Source organism: Lacerta agilis, chromosome 13 (genome assembly GCF_009819535.1).
Source record: "Lacerta agilis isolate rLacAgi1 chromosome 13, rLacAgi1.pri, whole genome shotgun sequence".
Taxonomy (NCBI): Eukaryota; Metazoa; Chordata; class Lepidosauria; order Squamata; family Lacertidae; genus Lacerta; species Lacerta agilis.
The window spans coordinates 10056198-10077132 of record NC_046324.1 but is presented as its reverse complement, the minus strand read 5'-3'; the positions used below and the strand labels follow the sequence as shown (position 1 = coordinate 10077132).

General features: G+C 42.1%; 2 protein-coding genes across 3 annotated transcripts in view; both read right to left on the bottom strand.

The window, feature by feature from the left end:
* Positions 1–350: 350 nt before the first annotated feature.
* Positions 351–10869, bottom strand: ARPP19 (cAMP regulated phosphoprotein 19). Its single transcript, XM_033166441.1, has 4 exons — positions 10693–10869; positions 10550–10658; positions 7852–7974; positions 351–3521 (listed from the first exon to the last, which is right to left on the bottom strand). The coding sequence occupies exons 2-4, from the start codon at positions 10592–10594 to the stop codon at positions 3351–3353; spliced, it is 339 nt and encodes a 112-aa protein (XP_033022332.1). The 5' UTR covers positions 10595–10658; positions 10693–10869; the 3' UTR covers positions 351–3350.
* Positions 10870–14193: 3324 nt separating this feature from the next.
* Positions 14194–20935, bottom strand: part of FAM214A (family with sequence similarity 214 member A) — a 46410-nt gene continuing 39668 nt past the window's right edge. For both annotated transcript variants that reach the window (XM_033167936.1, XM_033167935.1), the window contains exons 9-12: positions 20220–20378; positions 17156–17224; positions 16588–16787; positions 14194–15200 (exon numbers count right to left, since the gene is read on the bottom strand). In XM_033167936.1, the coding sequence (XP_033023827.1) occupies positions 15047–15200; positions 16588–16787; positions 17156–17224; positions 20220–20378 (582 nt within the window). In that variant the 3' untranslated portion in view covers positions 14194–15046. The remainder of the gene's footprint in view (positions 15201–16587; positions 16788–17155; positions 17225–20219; positions 20379–20935) is intronic.

Here is a 20935-nt window from a genome sequence, read left to right as displayed (position 1 = left end):
TCTCCAGCTCCTGCTTCAGACCCTATAATAAGAATCCCATCTGAAGGTTATTACTGTTCAGTTAAAGTTCAGGTTAATCACCACAAGCAACAATTACATCTCATAAGCATAGAAACAAGCCTATTATGGAATTAAAGTCAAACAATAAGCTTTAATACGGTTATTAGAAAAATAGGTACTGAGGTATATAAAGGTAGTTACAATAAAGTATGTTATATTTTTGTAGTTGAACAAACACTACAAAAACAGGCCTAGTCATAGAAGTGCAAAGCAAGTTCTATTGGGACTTTTTAAGCTAAAAGATTAAATGAGTTGTGGAAATAAACACAGTAAGAGACCAGACAAACTTCTACAGAGCGATGAAAACTAATTAGATGAATTTATTATGCATACTATACAAGGTGGATGTTGGTAAGGAGCAACTGAAATTTTCACCACTTCAGCATCAAAAATGCATTAAGGAATATATCAAACCAAACAGTTCTTTTGTGGCCTCTGCACACACACTCTCCTATGACAATGAATAATGAATGGATGGGATGGGAGTGAGGGGAAGAACACTTCTGAATCACTTGATTACTCCACTAGATAACTACTGGGAAGAGTTTGGGGGTTACAACATACTGTCTTCATTATAGACATACTCGAGCACTACTAATCACTGCATAAAGCTGATTGATTGCTAGACTATAGTGCAGATAGATCTCTGAAAAAGGTCATTTATATCAAATGGTAAAACTCATATTATACAGTATGTACACAAGTTTTACAGCTTTATCTTGTTGGAGTAAGCTTAAAGTTGAAAGTTAGTAATCCACTTGCTCTTCTTATAAAATGATTGTTGATCTAGCTCCTTGTCTCCTTCACAGCATAGATGATCAAACTATCTTCAGTTGAGGTTTATCCAGAGACATAGGTCCAACATCAGACTGAACTGGTTGGTACTGTAGTATATATATTCTTATGGATCACCAGCTTATGTTCTCTTTACAGTCTTTAACATTTTACTCATTGGTGGACACGGAAAATTTGCACAGTCACAACAATAATATAAAATAGCAAACTGTAACTGGGGAAATGGAATGTTTAGATTTACATGGCTATTTATACCTCCCTATATGTCAAACCAGCTCATCTAACTATGATCTGTGGTGTAGTAGCAACTAGGAAATATTCCAAGTCATTTGCTGTTCAGAACTACTACTTTTAGGCCAGTCACTTTTCAGAAAGCCTAGCTTTTACTTGTTTCTACAAAAATAAATTGTGAATGTACATTAGCAGCCTTCAATAAAAAGCCACTTAATGTTACCTTGTTCCTCTTGCAATAAACAGAGGGCTGTTCTCCTCAACTGCACTTCACTAATAACAAGGTATTAACTTCGCTATTAAGTCTGTTTCAGTGAATATATTCATGTTACAGGGAGATGAAATCAAAATTAGATACAACGAATTACTGAATTACTTGCTGAACTACTAACCACAGACAAAAACTGATATGCTAGAGACTTTGCAAGTATTTTCCTCATTTAAGACAGAACAGATAATGAAAAAACAGCCCTAATCTCCAGTATATCTAAACCTATCACCCAAATATTTTAATATACCCAATTTTGATACAGAAACAATGTTGAGATTTTGTTTAAAAAAATTGAGAGATTAAGACAATGGGAGTTAGTAGTAATCAGTACCTTTGAAACCAGGTCTCTTGATTAGTATTATAGGTCAGAACTAACATGATTATATTATTAGCTGTATTGTCTCAAATTTGCTTTTTAAGGGGGGAGCTTTGCAAAACAAAAAAGGTAAGCTCTTTTGACAACTGTCCCCCTCCCCCACAAAAAAATCCTCTTGGAAGAAGCCAGCAGTCTTGTTTCTTTTACAGTGAAGGTGTCAGGCAAAAAGAATATGAAATTCCTTTAGCACAGACAAAAATACCACCGTAGATGTTAACTAGTTTTAACTGTCATTTCTATCCAATATCCAAGACAAATACGTCAACTCACTGAACCACTCCTGCTGTAGTATTAATAACATACTCTGACAAATAAAGATTTAGAATGTTTATCATGAATCACAATATATGTAAAAAAAAATAACACTTCCCAATCCAAATGTATGGATTACTTAACAACTACTGAATTAGATGTTCTTTTATGTGTCACAGACCTCTAATAGCATCAAAATATACCCATATTTTCACATTCCAAAATATCCTTCATAGATTTTAAAAGGTGCAGATGTTGTAGTAGCTTTGGAATACCCTATTATCTACAAGTTGCTTAATGTGATATACTTGCCTTTAAACTACTTTAGCCCCCTTGAAGTACTTTGCCTTAGGTATACTAGCTAAAGTGTTTTGTATCTATAGTATATATTTAGACTAATCACTGTATGTTATCGTTGACACAGAGAAAGGATATACTAGCAAAGCCTTTCTATCATAGTTCTTTAAGTGATTTTCAGATTTTAAACACAGAAGTCTGTTATTTTCAGTAACGTAGTTTGACTCAAATGAGGATTATGACTTTTAAAGGTACAGAATTATTTGTGCTTCCAGTTGGCACATTTTTTTAAAATGTAAAGTTAACAGATATTTGCAAAAGTTGTGCAAAACCATCTTATTTACAGAAATGGCACAAAAGTGAATTCAGTCTATGCACATGCACACTTCATTCACTTCAAAATGTGTTCTACACTACAGGACCAAAAGGAATACCAGCTTCAACAGGCAGTTGTTGATAAGCACGTGTTTTACAAGAATTACACCAAAATGAGCAAATATTGCCCAAGTAAAAAATCTATTGTTAAAGCTGAAGTAGGTTTAAGGCCATTCAAGTTCAAGAGCAGATACACAAATAAAGTCAGAGCCCCATCTTTTTTTTTTTTTTTTAAATACATGCTTTACCTTCTAGCAACTTGCGGTCTAAAACCTCTAGTTTACAAAACCAAACACAAGAAACACAACAGGTGGTTGTATTCAATAGAAACATACTATGCTGTAACTAAGGTGAACTAAAGAAAGCAGAAACAAAAAAAAAATGGTCAAACCTGCTATGTCACTTGCTGGAACCAGCCCTACACTAGCAAATAGGTAATATGTACATTTTTTCAAGTAGATTACTTTACATTGCTCTAACAAACGTGTCCTTTTTTAAAATCAGTGCATTGTTCTCAATTCTTCCATGGACTACACAACTGAATTCTTAACAGGACTCCCTTACAATAGCAGCACAAGCTACCACTACCTGCAAAGCGGTCAGTCAATGACTTAGTGGAAACAAAAAATGTGAGAAGTAACTATTAAGGAAATATTAAGGGAATGAGAAGATTCATGCAGTTCTGCCATCTAGTCAGCCAGCCAGCTTGCTGGCAACAAGAGATGGTTTCCGCTGTGGAAGGTCCTGTGGAGTGGGAATGTGGTCACCTGTAACTTCGGTCTTATCAGGAGCTGCAGTTGGGAGCTGCTTATTCTTCATCTTTGCTTTAGCCATATTGTAATCCCCAGAATCAAAATACTTTTGCTGTAAGGCAAGAAAGAATCAGTGAATTAAGTACAACAGAAACACACACTAAATATACTACTTTCCCCAAGAATCGCCTAACTGTGCAACATTCTGGGCTTACTGTAAGAACAGCCTGCTGAATCAGGCCATCTAGTGCAGCATCCTGTTCTCGCAGTGGTCAACAAGGTGCCTGTGGGAAACCCTCAAGCAGGTTTTATTTAAGTTGAGACAGAAAAACTAAACTTATACCTGATCAAATAGTTATGACCCATCAAATGTAGCCTGTTAGTCCAAGACCAGATATGTAAAGGCTAGGGAAGTTTAAGAATATTGCTTAAAGCATGTTATCTATCTTAATGAGCAAGACAGGCATCTTTATATTGCAGCCATGTGAGTAATTAGCACCTATGAACAAACACAGCAAAGTCTGAATAAAACTATTTCAGCCTTGCAGAATTATAAATAGTAGTAATATTCAAAGAAGATTATGGGTTACATTTATTGCTAGCATTTTCTTGCCACCAACAAGTAGAATTATTGTCTATTAGTAAAGGTGTAAAGCATTATAAAACAGGCTTCTCTTAAATGACACGGCCACACATTTAAGACAGATTATACTATTTGTTTAGGAAACCATTTGTTTATATTTCAGACGGTCCTAGTGGTGAAGTGGTTAGTGTTGGGATATGACTACGGCAAGTATGTTGCTAGACTACAGATCCCTGACCATTGACCATGCTTGCTGAGGCTAATGATAGCTGGAGTCCAACATCTAGAGCGGGGGTCAGCAACCTGCGGCTCCGGAGCCGCATGCGGCTCTTTTACACGGCTGCCGCGGCTCCGGGGCTCCAGGGCGGATACGCCCACCCACTTCTCCAGCTGGCAGCGACCGCCCTCCAGCTGGCCGGCGGCCTGCCCTCCGGAGGCTGAGGGCGCTGCTCAGGGGCGTACCCAGGATCACCTGGCCTTGAACAGCAGGGCTCAGAGGCTGTGGGGATGCAGTAGAGGTGGTGCAGCTCAGCCGAGGGCTCTGGCGGGGAGCGCGCCTGAGGCGCGCATGCTCCTTCGGGAAGAGATGGAGCTGGGCGAGCGGGAGGGGGAACTTTGAAGACCCCGCCTCCGCCTCCGAAGCAGGCGCCCATGGGAGAGGCCGCCCCCCCGAGCCTGCCTGGCGGGACCAACCCTGCCCAGCTCCGGGAGTCTTCCTAGCGTGGGAGGCGGCCTTGGGGTGGACAGGGGAGCTCCAGGGTCGGCGGGTATGTGGGACCCCGCGGCATCCAGAGGCAGCTGGGAGGCGGGACGGGATGGGGGCAGGAAGGGGGCCTTCAGACGGGTCCCCGCACGGGCACTGGAGGCCAGGACTCCTCAGCTGGGTTGTGGGACCGCGGGGGAGGGCTGGCCGCGGTTCCTCTCGGAAGGCTGCTGGCTGCTGCGTCGAGGCGACGACGAGGTAGGCAGCTGTGGGCTGGGCCAGGGGCGGCGGGCGAGGGGGGAAGCCCTCTTTTTAAAAATGGTCGAGGAAGCGGCGCCTGTTTCCCTGCCGCTGCCTCCTTCGCTCCTGGTTCCGCTCGCAGCCTCAGACCGCGCTCTCGCGGGCGCGCGTCTCTCTCCGCCCCGGAGGAAGGCCGGGACGTTTTGCAGTTTTTCCTCTGTCCTGAGTGTGTGTTAGGGGAGCCTTGACAAAGCACCTGTTGGCGTGGAAGAGAGGAGTCCTAACTTGGATCTGTGTTCATGTGCAAAATCTATCGCCATTGTCATTAAGGGGGCAGGGAACTCCCCTAAAAAGGTTTGAACACTACGAACTACTACAGCCACCTGTATGCAAGTCAGCACAAACATCACAGGCTTCTCTGGTGCAATTCTGTGCTTTATTTAGCAAGAGAGGAGGTTGGAAGAGGTGAACATAGTCTCTGGTCTGGAATATTAAGGGTAAAAGACACTAAGATTATTGTAAAAGCCAGCAGTCTTCAATAAGACATGGGACAAACATTTAACACAAGTGTGCAGTTGAGGACTCATTTTTTTTTTTTTTTAAAAACAACAAATCAAATATTTGTATGCTGTTGCAACCCACCTTGGATCAGGCTGTGACCTGGTAGTGGTCCCCAGGCTAGATAAAAATGAATGATTTTTTTAAAAAAAATTAAATCGGATTTTTTAAAATTTAAATCGGATTTTTAAAAATAAAATGCAGTGTTATATTTGTTTTAAATGTCGCAATGGTTTTGCGGCTCCCAGTTTTTTTTTTTCCTTCGGAAACGGGTCCAAGTGGCTCTTTTGGTCTTAAAGGTTGCAGACCCCTGATCTAGAGGGTTGCAGGCTCCCCATTTCTGAACCAGAGATGAAGTTTTGAATTCCTGCTCAGACACCAAGCTCAATGGAATGTTACATTGCATTTCTTGGTTCTACCATGATTTGAATCAGGTATATTTATTATTTTCTGCTTATTTTAAATTAAATATAATCCAATATATTTTAGAAACCATCTCTGGTTTATTTTGTTAATTTTTTTCAAACTTTGCTCTGTTTAATATTTGCTTTCAACCCAATGTGATTTAATATGTTCTTATTTGTATAAACTGTGGAAAAGGAAACTGGCACTGTTTAATTGCTTACTCATATGTTTCTATCTATTCCCAGTCTTCATAAAGTTCTATATGGCATATTTTCTTAATTGCAATGTTTTCAGGTACAAAAAATATAAAGCTGAAGAATTAATGCACAGATAAATATAGGCACACCTCAGATGAATACCCCCAGTGAAATCCCCATTTGTCATTACCAGACAGTGGCTTAAACACTAGCTAACACCAGTGATGGTTATAAAGTAAACAAATTATTATGGTGTACACTATAGTGTATAGGTAAAAGCCACTTCCATAACACTCTGGATATAGCAGCTATACTCCCCTTCAGAACTTGGTTACTTGATAAAATCAGGACTCTGCAGGAAACTATCAATACAATCACAAAATGTTGTAATTAAATTTCAATACTGAGTTACTAATCGAGGCCTAGACAGTTATTTCAGCTTCACGTGAAAAGATGCATAAAGAGGTCCCTCTCATCTGAAAGATCATGTAGCAAGTTAAATACAATCTAATCTTAAAGGTTTGTTAGGCTGTGCACTGTAGTAAATTTCCTAATGATGGAAAGCAAGAGTACTTGCCAGACCTTTTGAAAAGTGCTGTATAACCTTCTAATTTCAAAAAGCCTTTTAAAAAATTCAGAGTACTGCTAAGGCATTGTCCACCACAATATTAATGTCACTTTTAGTACTGCTGCCCATTTGTGGTTTATAAATATTTGCTTTAGACATTTGCTTTGTGCCTGTTTATTTTTTTGTGGAGGGGGGGGTGCGACAAAAAGTGTATGCTTTTACTGTTCCAGTTTAACAACCCCCACCTTCACACACACACAAGTAGGCCACAAAATACTCTGTGTTCCCTAAAGCCTTATTAAGTCTTTAAAACTATAGCAGAATCTGTACCAAAGGACCAATTTTAGTTTTCAAGTTAATGTAACTCAGTGCTCGAAACTAAGCAGGCACCAGTCACATTTCACGATTGGCAACTGGCCTTTTGTGAGCAAGTGGATATGTCTGGTGGCCACATTTGGTGCCTAACATATCCATCTGGCTGGCTGGCACTGCTGCGATGCTTGCTGGGCAGCTGGCACTAAAATACACAACTATTTTGCTGCTGCTCTGCCCCGCAAATCAGCTGGCTTGCAGCACCAAAACAAGCTCTAATGTAAAGAGGCTGTTTGCTGGCTGCCTGATCTGCCACTGCAGGTATGTGAGGGCTAATGCTGCCTTGCACACCTCACATGTATAGGGAGAACGCAAGGCACTGCCAAGTACAGCCCGAGGGTAAGTGTCAATGGTGGGGACTGAGGCGAACCGAGATAGACATGCCTTGGTCCCAATAATGGTACTGCCCAACTGTGGATGCTGGTTTTTATTTTCTTATGGATTAACACAGTTACATTTGCTTTTTATTAAACTCTGTGTTCTTGAAGAAACAAGTAATTCACACAACATATTTTCACAGCTCTTTCAAGCAAAGTGTGAAGAATGCCTACTTTTAAAAACACACAGAGAGATTGGAGGAATAATGTCAATCTAGAAAGCACCATACACTGTTTGAGGGTTTTGATATGAAGTATGCTTTCACTGAAGCACAATTGAAATTGATAGGCCTTTACTGCCCAGAAAATATGATTGAGGTGTTGGTGTCAAAGCAAACTTCTCATCCATATGAGCAAAACTGGCATCATTGCAAGTAGTCAGATTAAAAGGATTTACTTGCTTAAACAGACTAACTACACATGGTTCAAGCTTACTCACTCCTTTCTGGAGCCGCTTTCTCAAGAAATCTGAGCCCCCAGGCTTTTGTCCCAGATGAGGATATCTGGCCTTCAACTTTGCTTCTTCAGCTTTCTCAGGACTAATCACCTTGTCTTCCATTTCCTGAAAACACAAGGAATTACCATAGTATTTCTACTACATTACTCATGCCTTCCTTTGAATCATCTTGCAAATTCACAAAATGCCCATCTTCAAATATTAAACTTTTATTGGCTAATCCCCCCACTAGCAATATATGATGTGATTTTAGCCCTATCAGTTTTCACATCCAACGTATACCACACTTAATAACTGTTTTCACAAACTGAATTAATACTAGGGTTATTGCCCATTTTACAAAAATATGTACATTGATACCTTTTAAGTTGGGTAAAAATGCATGAACACCTAGAGATTAGGCCTGTATATTTTGTGATCCACCCAGCTGAATAACCCTTCAAAAGATGTATACCCCATTTCTCAGCCAAGAACGGTTCTCAAAGCAGCTTACAATTACAATCACACACAAAGGTTCAGTATTTCAATAATACTTTGCCTCTTCCCTCACTCCAGAGAAAGAGTAGAAGGCACGGCAAGTGGACTCAGAACCCGACTAATAGCCCTTCCACTGACATGCATGTAGCTCTTCTGCAGCCTATGAGAAGTGCAATAACATTGGACTGCAAACACAGGGGTTTGCAAACAAGCTATAATACAGCTTTGTAGGTCACAAGTTATGCACACCCAACCTACATTTATTGTCTGCTATTTGAGGAATCAACATGAACCACAACCTGGGATTATGTGGCCAGTAACAGAAAAGCTTCAGAATATCCATGTGCTGCCCCCTCAGCTAACAAACAAATGCTGGACAGCAGTTTTCACTCTGATAATGACCTCTTATAATATAAATGATGCTAATATGAACACATGGAATATTAAGGACACAATCCAAACCATGTAGGTGTGCTTAGAATCCACTGATTTCTTGGGTTAAAGCAGGCTTCCTCAAACTCGGCCCACCAGATGTTTTGAGACTACAATTCCCATCATCCCTGACCAATAGGGATCATGGGAGTTGTAGGCCAAAAAACATCTGGAGGGCTGAGTTTGAGGAAGCCTGGGTTAAAGTATCTTCAAGCTGCAGGTGTGAAAATATTGTTTTTATTAAAAGTCAGGAAACCAAATGCAAAAACTGGTAATTGTTTTAGACTTTTACTACATAACTCTTAAAAAGAACCCAGACCAACAACCTTAAGGTTCACTGTCTTAAACAGAAAATATATACTCTGCATATACAGCAACTGCAACATTATATCCCATGGTAAGACTTTGTCACTGCAGGCCAGTTCAGAACAAAAAAAATTACAAGGTCTCCCCCCCTCCACTGCACTTTCAGCCCAATCCTATGCATATTTCCTCAGAAAATCACACCAAATTTAATTCTATCAACTTCCAGGTATGCCTGAGTAGAAATGGCATATTGACCCTAATTTCTGTTCTTTATAGGCTAAAGCAGTGTTTCCCAAACTTGGCAATCCAACTGTGTTTTTAGACTACAACTCCCACCATCCCTAGCTAGCAGGACCAGTGGTCAGGGATGATGGGAATTTTAGTCCCAAAACAGCTGGAGACCCAAGTTTTGGAACACTGGACTAAAGCATAAAACCGGTCCATTACAGCTTCTTTACTGCACTAAAGTAGCACCAAAGCCTGCCTCTTTCGTATATACTAAAGAGAATGCTGGCAATTAACAAAAAACTAAGATTTACACCCATGGCGTGTTTTCCAAGCTGGGCATAAAAAAATACCTTGAAGCGAGGCAAGGCTAAGGGGGCTCACGAGCCGCGTACGCGGCCTCCACGCTGCACGTTGCGGGGGAGCGTGCGAGCGTGACGAGGGGCCGATGTCGTCACATTCACGCTGCGCTTTCCCCGGCTTGCTGCAAACCAGACAATACGGGCCCAAGGAGGCGCTTGCGCCCTCGGCAGCGGGCACGCCCACCCCGGGCTCCCTCCCTGCAAGTTCGACACAGCGGATGGGGCAAGGCGGCCCGGAGGCCTCCTCTTCCCGCCCTATCTCGCCGGCGTTGGGAAAGCACATCGTCCCCGCGGACCAAGGGAAATAAATTAATAATAATAATAATGTGAGGCGAAAGTGGCAACGCCACCCCACGCGCTGCGGAACAAAACGCGGGTGGCCTCGGCGGCGCCCGCAGCTTTCTTCCTTTCCTGACGCCTAGGTTTCGCGCGCGCCCAGCGCAAAGTTTTGTGGCTCCTGCTGTGGCCGTTTCTCCACGAAGGAGGGAAACTCGCCTGCGAGGAGCGGAAAGGGAGGCTCTTAAAGCGACGGGGGGGGGGGCGGCAGGGATACCCACACTCGCATCCACCACGGAAACTAGCAGCATACATACATGTACATAAACACATACACAAGAGACAGAGAGGCCTTTCCCCCTAGACTTTGCGCCATATAACGCGCGCCAGGCGGCTGAGGTGGACGAAAGCCCCTAAGCCCCCGATAAAAGAATTTGGGCCGAGAGAGGAAGGCAAGCCGGTGTGTGAGGGGAGACTCCCCTGACTAAACTTTCCCCCTCAGCCAAGTCGTGGCCTAAACTGCCTCCGCCGGCTCCGGACATGGCGCCTGAGATCTCTCCTTCCCTCTCGCACCGCCTCAGGCCCGGCCGGCAACGCCTCACCTTCTGCTCCTCCGCCGAAGCGGGCTCCGGGCTCTCCGCAGACATGGCTTCCACACAACCGCGGCAGCAACCCAGCCGAGGAGAAAGGCCTGGAGCCGGCGATCAGCTGCTACTGCCGCCGCCGCCGCCGCTTGCTGCTGCTCCTGCTGGTGGTACCACAACCGCACACAAGATGGCCGCCCGCGGACGACGGCGAGCCGGCAGGCTCAAATTTCTGCTGGCGTGCCGGGTTGCCCCGCTACCCTGCCGCCCGCTGGAGAGCAAGTGGATGAGGCCAGAGAAGGGCAGGCGCGGGATATGCGGCTCTCTCGCAGGAGGATCACGGTTTACGGCTTGCAGCTTGCGTGCGTCACATTGCGCTACCCTATGGGAGCCCGGTCGTCCGCTGTGGCTTTCTGGGAGATGTAGTTTATTGGTGCTTGGGGCTGATCTTGATGTTTTCGGCAGCTCTCTAATGTAGACGCGGGTGTTGAGAAGAAGGTCCTAACCCCAATTACACGGGAGTAAACTCCGTTCAGTTCAGCATGATCCTAACTTGTAGAGTTGGAAGGGACCGCGTGAGTCATCTAGTCCAACCCACTGGGATGCAGGGATTTGCCCAATATGGGGCTCGAACTCATAATCCTGAGATTAAGAGTCTCATGCGCTACCCACTGAGCCAGCCCAGCTTGGTTCCATCCAGTGGCCAGCAAAGGATGAAAAACAGCAGCAGCCTCGCCCTCAAGGAGTTTGCTTCCCCGCACTCTGCCTAAAAGAATGCTTACAATCACTTTGTGGGTGGGGAGTTGACCTTGCAACACCATTGAACCCTTTGAGAAGAAGTTGCACCATTTCAAGTGGGGCTCTGAGGGCAGAACCCACACCATAGTTAAAATAAATCATGCAAGTGCACACTGCTGGAATTGCAGCACTTCGTTCCTCCCCTATTGCTATTCCTATACTGGGAAGGGGGAAAAAAACATTGCATGGCTTGTTACTCAGTAAACATACATTCACTTCCGCTTGTGGTTTGTTCTAAGAGAAACAAATCATAAGCCCAGGTTCCATGTAATGACAAGCCAGAATATGGCTTGTTTCTTCCCTTGGCAGCAGGGGAGGAATGAAGTGCCTGCAATTGCACATCTGCTTGTCCACATTAAACCATAGTTTAACTGGTTCAATGTGGTGTGTGAACCAGGCCAGTCTCATAAGTAGTCTAGGAGGAGGAAACCAAAAACCCTTCAAAATTAGTGTAACATGAGCATCTAAGGGAGCCCCTTGGTGGTTGTGTTTACAGGGCTGTGGGGAAATTTAATAACTTGTCCAAAGGAGTAACACCCTTTGGTATCAAAGCAGTGCTTCAGTTCTAAATTGAGATGTGATTTTCAGGACTGCTGAAGTCACACCCCTGACCTAGAACCTCAGATTGCCCTAATTTCAGGTATGGGTGTGGTAGCTGCAGTTAACAAAGATGAAAGACACTCTGAATGTTTAAACACTTTTAATGTTTAATAGAATATTGTATTTTAATATTCTGTTGGAAGCTGCCCAGAGTGGCTGGGGAAACCCAGCCAGATGGGTGGTGTGTGTGTGTGTGTGTGTGTGTGTGTGTGTGTGTGTGTGTAAATGAATGAATGAATGAATGAATGAATGAATAAAATTATCGTTATTATTAGGCCAGTTGATACTATTACAGCTTTCATGTGGAGGCAAATTTAAAGTAATGTGCTTAGTGAGCAGTTGCCACATGGTGAGCTGTTTGTATGCAGTAGCTTATGATGCCAACTCGGTTATTTCATTATACGTATTGCAAAACCCCAAAAGGAAGAACCTGTTTATGGTCATAGGCGGCTGCACACGGATTGTTTGCTATGAGTGAAATGCAACAGTGTCTGTCTGCCAATGGAACAGACACTATTAGCAGAATAGATTCTGCAGCTTTCCACACTCCTCTAATCTGCTCCAGAGGGCTGGGAGACCCTTGGGAGTCAGATTTGGGGGCACAGAGGGCTGCAGAGGAGAAGAAAGGGAAGCTCTGTTACATGAGCAGAAATCAACTTTCACAATGTTGGATATTGCCCTACGCAGCAACAGTTGGTTCTGCTTGTTATGTCTATGGGCTTAAAGCCAAAATAAAATAAACTGCAAACTGCGTAACAACCTTGAGTTTACCTTTGTGTTAATTGTTCTTTGAGACCAATGGGGCACTTTCCAATAAATTTAAATGACATTTATACAACACACACACAAAAAGCCTTTGCTGCTAACAGATAGTTAAATCATTGGCATTAAAATGCCTATCAGCAAGCTGTTTTTCAAACAGTGTTTATTGAACTCAGAAAGGTTTCAAAGCCATCTTGAATCTGTAGAAGGTATTTGGGTTGAATGATTTGCTTGAAGAATTCAGTTTTTCCCCATGCATATGACATTTCTCGTTTTTGTTCCTGCCACAGTTTTAGCACCACAGGTCTCAAGTTATTCGGAGGTACTGGCTTATAATCTGTTGCAGTTTCCTTAACCAGCTCCACACTCTGGAATATGTATTTTCTGGAGAATCCTCACAATCCATACAACTCCAACCACAAAATTCATGGTGATTTCTCACTCTCTTTTAAAAACATTTCCCCCTCCAAATACTCAGAATCTTAATTTAGTGGAACTGTTGCAAACAAGCAATATCCCACAATGCCCTGTATTGTGTTGGAATATTTGCCAGTATTAGAAACTGCTTTGCTGGAATTTCTTGTGAGGGAAGATGGAAAGAGATCCTAGTGTCTTAAGAGATTTTGAGTGGACATGTGAATTGTTTAAATTATTTCAAGGTACAATCAAAGGGATGACTTTCTAGAGCAGCTTTGGGGAACCTATTAACTATAGGCCAAGTTAGGCCCAGCAGGGATTCGTATTTTACCTGCAATGTTGTTTTCCCAAAACCACACCCAACAAAGATGCTTGCTCTAAGTGCTGGTCAATGGATTGGTGCTTGCAGCAAACCTTACCTGCCAGGAAATAATCAGGAGCATCAAAGTGTGCCTCTGGTTGGTTCCCAGGAAACGATTGTTTGACCAGCACTTACAGCAAGCTTGAGAGAGACTGACTGCACTATGGAGTTCCCACAGTGGCACTTATTGTAAGCCCTGCAGGGAAAGGCTTCCTTTGCCCTCATGGATATCAATGAAGCTGTTCAATGGTGGCTACAAACCCCACTTCCTTTTCATCCATGGTTTGCTTCTCACAGTGGCCAAACAGATGTCTACTCGCTGGTTTCCCACAAACATCTGACTGGACTAGATGGGCCATTGGCCTGATCCAACAGGCTATTCTTACATTCTTATGATTTATGCGGGCAAAGGAAAAGGCTTCACCTGAAGTCAGGTGATGTCAGGTGACTGAAGGGTGGGCAATCCCACCCATCAAAGTTGTCCATGGGGGCTGGGAAAGGTCCGGATACAGCCCACCGGCCAAGGCTTTTTTTTTCAGCCAGAACTCACAGAAGTCAGTTCCAGCACCTCTCAGGTGGGTTCCAGCACTTCTTTTTCTGGAAAAATAGCACTGCCGCTGGCTACCTCCAATCCCCCACCTCTGTTCTAGACTCAGCTAGTGGCCTATAGCGGACAAAAACAAAACCCTATTAAGAGCACAAAATAAAACCAATACAAATGTTGCTGTTTTCACATATATTTAAGATATAAATACTACTTTGTTTTCACAGTACATCCTTTTTTAAAAAAAAAACCACAGTCTGAGAAAGTCAGGTATGGGACAGCAGTGTTATGTAAAAGTTTGATACTGATTAGAACAATGTAAAAGGCTTTGATGAGGGGTTTTTAGGAGGGAAAGGGGTGCTATTATAGGTTGGGTCCATGATTTGAATGAGTAGTCACACAGTTTTGCAGTATGCTTTCATGTGTTATCATGGGGTGGGGGTGGGGAATTAGCAATATGGGGGGGATACACAACCCATCCTGCCCTACATGCTTGCATAGTATGATAATGCAATGGAAGTTCAAAATCCCATCCTTATTTTAAGCAGCTTACGTATCACTTAAAAACACATCACACAAAGTAAAGACTTCTGTATATATTTCAGATTTCAATAATAATGTCAAAAATACGTAGTATGATTTTACATAGGATTTGTGCTACATTAGAACAGTAAAGACAAACATCACTTAAGTAAAAGAAACATTAAATATTAAATAACCAAAAAATAAAATAAGGTGTAAACACTAAACTAATTTGGGAATCTGCTATTGCAACACGTCCAATGAAGTGGTTTATAACCAGTATAAAAAGATTAGGACTAAGTATGTTCCAGTCTACTTGGAATACACAAAGCTCATTCCAGAAGCGTTTTTAAGAACTGGTCCAAGAGCCTAGAGGAGCTTTGACTCTCATTTGACCACCATCTTACTTTCTTCACTTTTAAACTTTTACACAGTTTACTTTATGCCAATTGTTCATCTTATTAAACAGTAATCTGGTAACTGAGCAAATACTTTTCATTGTTGCATCTTGCTAACATCGGGGAGAAAACTGAGGGTTTGTTGGAGATTCAGTGTAAGATTTGAGTTCGTATGCAGCGCCACTGTCAACTTCCATGGATTTTCGAGAGAACAGGAGTCTTACATCTCTGTAGAGGTAGATCTTTCCAGACTTGGAACTCTGGAACCTAGGAGAACAGATGTCAGTATTAGTCACTGCTGAATGTAAAGCACATGTAAGAAATGTCACAGAAGACCGAAGCTTGGAGAAGAAATTTCTTCAATAGTCTAAACTGTTACTTTTTATCTAGTTCAAAAGGAAGTGGGTGTTTTTCCATTTATCCTTATATAACCACTGCTTGAGGCTTGTACTCTAAGGATCAGACTGAGACATTTTATTTGAAGTAGTAAGAACAGATGAAACAGTGACTGCAATTTTCAATTATGTTTATGGCATATTATTGAATCAGAACACATTAGTGTATATATTTAGGGTGATGAGCCTATATTTTATAGCTTGTATCTCATTCTTTCAAAGCCAATGAGAAAACAAGATAAATCTTTACTGCAAAACTGTGCATATCTCTCTCAGAATGACATCCTCTTGGAACATGCCAAGAAAAAGTGTTAAAGGATCTAAGCTAAGTCTGGGCATGAGGTTGTTTAAACATCTTATAGAAGCTGGCTAGTCTCTAGACAGACAGCTATGGTTTGCGTTTCAGCAGAATGTTATCCATCTCAAGAGAAAATTATAGGTTATGTTTTCAGTCACATAGACACAAAGTACAAAAGCAACCTGCCAAAACTTACAGGAGTTTTGATGAACACACAAACGTGGACATGAAAAAATGAAAAAGCAAACTGACCCTTAGGTTTTAAAGGACTGCTTTTGGTTTTTAAAAGTCTGAATGGCAAGTTTCAGCCCTAGGCAAATGTTTCTGCTGACAACCTCTTGCTAAGGGGCTTTCACAATGGAAGCGCTGACACAACTTCAATTAGGGCCTTCTAAACAGATGCTGCCACAAAGCAGTTTAGAGTTGTATGACTTCATTTGTTTGGGAGAGAATGTGTATGATTTCAGCAACTAAAACTTGAGTCACTTGTTTCAAATCTATTGTTAGAGCAAAGAATGAAAAACCAATACATGTGGCCCATTTGACTTTTTATCTGCATAAGCGAAAGTACAGTTAACATGGTACCAGTGCCTTTTTCCAAAAGATTTTTCAGCACTAATTAAAAAAACAAGCTGTTGTTTTGATTCAAAGTTTATCTGCACTAAGTAACACATAAGAACATTGGGATATATCCAACATAGCACTAAGTCAAAATCACTTAGTAGTGTATTTCTTCCGCTGGTGACATGCTTTGCACCAGCAGGATGTGGTTGCAAAGAGGATGCCTAAGCAGGTTGCTGTTAACTTTGCCCAATCTGTTGCACAGCAAGTTTCCACTAGCACAGCTGCAGTGCTGGATTCCTCTGCTGCATAATATCCAACCCCCCCGTCCACTAGTGCAACAGCCCTTGCATTAGCAAGAAGAGAACGTTGGATACAGCCCTTTGCTCAGCAGCCTTACCTCAGATGAATGAGGTAGCGTAGTAGTCGTTCTTCAGTATGTCGAATATTTTCTTTATTAATACTTCTCTTTGTTTCTCGTCTCACAGGGACAGAAAAGGTTCTTTGCCGTAGGAATGTTTGATGATTGGCTGGCATCTCTCGTAAGTCATATATCACCACAAACATCTTCACCACAGTCTTGTTGGGATTAAATAAGGTCTGAAAAGGACAAACAGGTGCTTCAGAATGGCACTATTCTGTCAAACCATCAAACACTTGAAAATTCATGTGTCTTCAGTAACTGTACTTTCATACACAGCAGTTGCTTCTGGAAAGAGGAGACTAAGAACTAATAAGCTTCTCAATCACCTTCTATATTATCCAAAAGTGACTGAGACCACCTCTGCAGTTGCTAGGTAACTGCTGGCTATATTCTCAAATATGATCTTTCCAAATACTTTCTGCTCTTCTAGCCTGTGGCCTTTGGACAAAGAAAGGAGCTCATATCCAAGAGGTCCAAGTGATTAGCAGTACAGTATGTTGGAAAGAGAATTGTTAATGTAACTCTTATGTCACAAAGTACATACCACTTGTATCGTTCCTGAAGGAGGTACCCGATAACCCCTTTTACCAAGTGACTCTAAAGCAATTACACCCTGTAAGGATCAAACAAGAAATGGAAAATTACAAATAGGCATCTTAATGTAAGCATCAGTATATCAAAGTGTTTAACTTTCAAAATTATCTGCAATAGAAACTTCAAAAAGTTTTTTCACACAGGCAACACACTAGTAAAGTTAAGTTAAAGGTATAGGTAAAGGTAAATGTACCCCTGACAGTTAAGTCCAGTTGCGAATGACTCTGGGGTTGCGGCACTCATCTCGCTTTACAGGCCGAGGGAGCCGGCGTTTGTCCGCTTCCGCAGACAGTTTTTCCGGGTCATGTGGCCAGCATGACTAAGCCGCTTCTGGTGAAGCCAGAGCAGCACACAGAAACACCATTTACCTTCCTGCTGGAGTGGTACCTATTTATCTACTTGCACTTGGACATGCTTTCAAACTGCTAGGTTGGCAGGAGCTGGGACCGAACAACGGGAGCTCACCCCATCACAGGGCCTGGAGCCACCAACCTTGTCAAGTCCAAGCAGCACAGTGATTTAAACCACAGCGAAACCCGCATCCCAAAGTTAAGTTAGGAGTGCACAAAAATGTGACTTGAAGAGGACAGTTTAGTCTCACTCACTCTGGTATGTAGTTTCCCCTTTAAGCATCTTTTCAGGATGGACAATTGATTATTTCAACATCTGCATTTAAAGTAATCATCAAAAGTGAACAGTGTTCACATACTCCTAACTTGAGGAGTAAAGAACAGTGTCAATTCCACAGGATAATAATCACAATGCATTTATTTGCAGGAAGGAAGACAGGACAACCACAATAGCTTCCTTTCCCAACTAAGGTGACTGGGCTATAATGGGGCCCACATGTTGCTGATTAGTCATTTAGTCGTGTCCGACTCTTCATGACCCCATGGACCAGAGCACACCAGGCACTCCTGTCTTCCACTGCCTCCCGCAGTTTGTTCAGACTCATGTTGGTAGCTTCGAGAACCCACATAGTCCACATTGTCTTTTCAATTCAGTCCAAAGCAGTTCATGTAATTTATATTGGATGTTTTGCCTGCCACAGGAGTGGGAACCGAGAGAACTTTTGGGTACTGTATATGTGTTTTCTTTTTGTGAACATATGTACCTATTTAGTTTGGCTGGCACACAGGAGACAAGTGAATATAACTTATCAAAACAAGATGTTCATTGGTAGCTTATATAAAGGGCTGCTTCACATATGATGCTTTCCCCACAAAAAGGTAAATGTGCAAAACTCCAAAACTTGTAAAGAAAAACATAAGCCACCAAATGGTGGAGGTTGGTATTGCAGTTTTACTGTAAGGCACCCAAAATAGAAAGGAGCCTCATTTGAAAGTTGGGTGAAGCTGCAACATATCCTTAACGATATGTTAATCAACAAATGGGTGCTTGGGAACACCTGTGCCTCCTTCCCAGCCACCTTTAACAAGTAAGAAAAGTAAGGGTCTGTTACACTCAGAGCAGAAGGGGCACTGAGAGTACAGGGTGAAAGATTTGGTCAGGAGACCAAGACCAGGAGTCTCTCTCTTCCTTGTGAACATTTAAAAGCTAATTGGGTGCTACAGTTCTGCTGAAGGAGAGATTTGCTAACCTTTACAATAAAGATTTTACAACTCCTGTTGGCTGAAATTACAAACAAGCGAGTTCATCCTACCTGGATGAGATCAGTACTAGGATGTGACGTTTGTAAGCCAAACTAGCAACTGGGCTCTGATTGAATGGCTGACGCTGCAAGGCCAAAACAGGAGGCTCTTTGCAGCCACAATCTGACTGAAATATGAATTTACTGCCACTAATGGTTGGCTGCAGTCATTAACTACCGACATACATACATACATACATACATACATACATACAATTGTCCAGTAGCACCTTATAGACCAACAAAGTTTGTTCTGGTATAAGCTTTCGTGTGCATGCACAAGAAGTGTGCATGCACACGAAAGCTTATACCAGAACAAACTTTGTTGGTCTATAAGGGGTTACTGGACAATTTTATATTTTTATTTCGACAGCATGCCACCTCACTGACTTCATTCTTGAATTAATCATGGGAAAGGCCACTAGCACATCTAGACTCATGGAAGAAGTGGACAGTTTTGCATTTTGTCTATGTTCCCACTCTCTTGTTAATGTGGATGTTGTCTGTTAACTTGAATAAATACTGTTTAGCCATTCCAAGCTGAAGTCCCAGGTTTTCCTGGGTGGAGGCATGAGTCAATCTTTTTAAAAATTATTTATAATTTTTATTTTACAAGCAAAAAGCTCTTAAAAATCAAATTATTACATTTATCATGTTTAGACTCTCCTCTCCCTCTTTCTGCAGTTCCTTATTTTTATAATATTTTTACTGCATTTCCAAATCAAACCTATGTATTATTTATCACATATAATCAATAGTTGTTTCATATCACTGCACATTTTTACATTAATCATGCTAATATCTTAATCTGTTCACAATATTTTTGTAAATATTCAATAAACGATTTCCACTCTATATAATTTTGTTGTCCCGATTTCTTATTCTGCCAGTAAGCTTCGCCATATCTGCATAATCCAATAGTTTCTGCTGCCATAATCATTCCCTATCAACTGAAATGAGTTACAACAGGTCCCTATTTTCTGTATAAATGTTGAGATATAGAGGGAGTGTCAACAGCTGTAATCATGCACTTGCATTTAAACTGCTGAGATTCCGCACAAGAATGAATGGAAGTGGTTACTAGGCAAGAAGTAGGTTGCAGTCTCGTGTTTACTGCAGGAAAACCCAGCTTAGCTGAACACGTAGTCTGCCATTAAGAGTTCAAAAAGTAAAAGTGTGCACAGGGGACAGCAGGGACTACAGACCTTTGGCAATGAACTGCTACCAAAGCTATGGTGCTGTGCATGCAACAGTAGTAGGCTTTGGATCCAAGCCAACCCAACTATCTTTACAAATGTTATCAGGATTTAGTTCAGACATGTAAATGTATTTCCATAGTTAACTGTAATGTTCAAATGTTTACCATATATGGAGAGGGTGCATTGTCATCAGAAACGCTGTAGAATGAAACTTCAACTGGAAGAGTCATGTGCGTTGGACAAAAGACCCCACTTGCTCCCACTTCAGCTGTGAAGCCATCTACAATGCCCAGGGGATCCAAACGATAGTTCAGTACAGACTCCTGGAAGAATGGAAAAAACTCTGTTGAAAAAAGCTACCTATGAATTGTACTAACAGATGATAGGAAGATGCCCACTATCAGGTCAGATTACTTGCCCATCTAGAACAGTATAGTCTAGTCTACACCAACAGGCAGCAGCTCTGCTGGACTTTTTCACATCACCTGCCATTGGACTCTTTTAACTAGGGATGGAGGATTTCAACCTGCGGTCTTCTGCATGCAAACCAAACACTGCACCACTGAGCTGTAGTCCCGACATGGCAAATATTATCACTAACCTAGTTAACCCCAAGCTGCCATGCAAAGCACACTGACTGGAGTAGAGTAGAGATTTGAAATGCCTGGTTTAAATTGGCTTAAGTCAGTGGGTTTTTTAATTTACACATATTGGGCCGGATCCACCTAACCAGACCTTTCAGTATAAGCCCTTCCCAAGGACATCCACCTGTGTAATGGGGTTTCCCCCCTGCACCAGCATTGGCTCTGGGGGGCTGGCAGACAATATAGTATTGATTCTGTAAAACCCAGAAGAATTGTTCAAATTGGCTTAAAGATAC

Coding starts and splice junctions, on each gene's coding strand:
- ARPP19 (XM_033166441.1), bottom strand. CDS start 10,594: ATGTCTGCGGAGAGCCCGGAGCCCGCTTCGGCGGAGGAGCAGAAG. Junction 7,975..10,549: donor CTTCGGCGGAGGAGCAGAAG/GTGAGGCGTTGC, acceptor TTGTGTTTTCAG/GAAATGGAAGACAAGGTGAT. Junction 3,522..7,851: donor GAAAGCGGCTCCAGAAAGGA/GTGAGTAAGCTT, acceptor CTTGCCTTACAG/CAAAAGTATTTTGATTCTGG.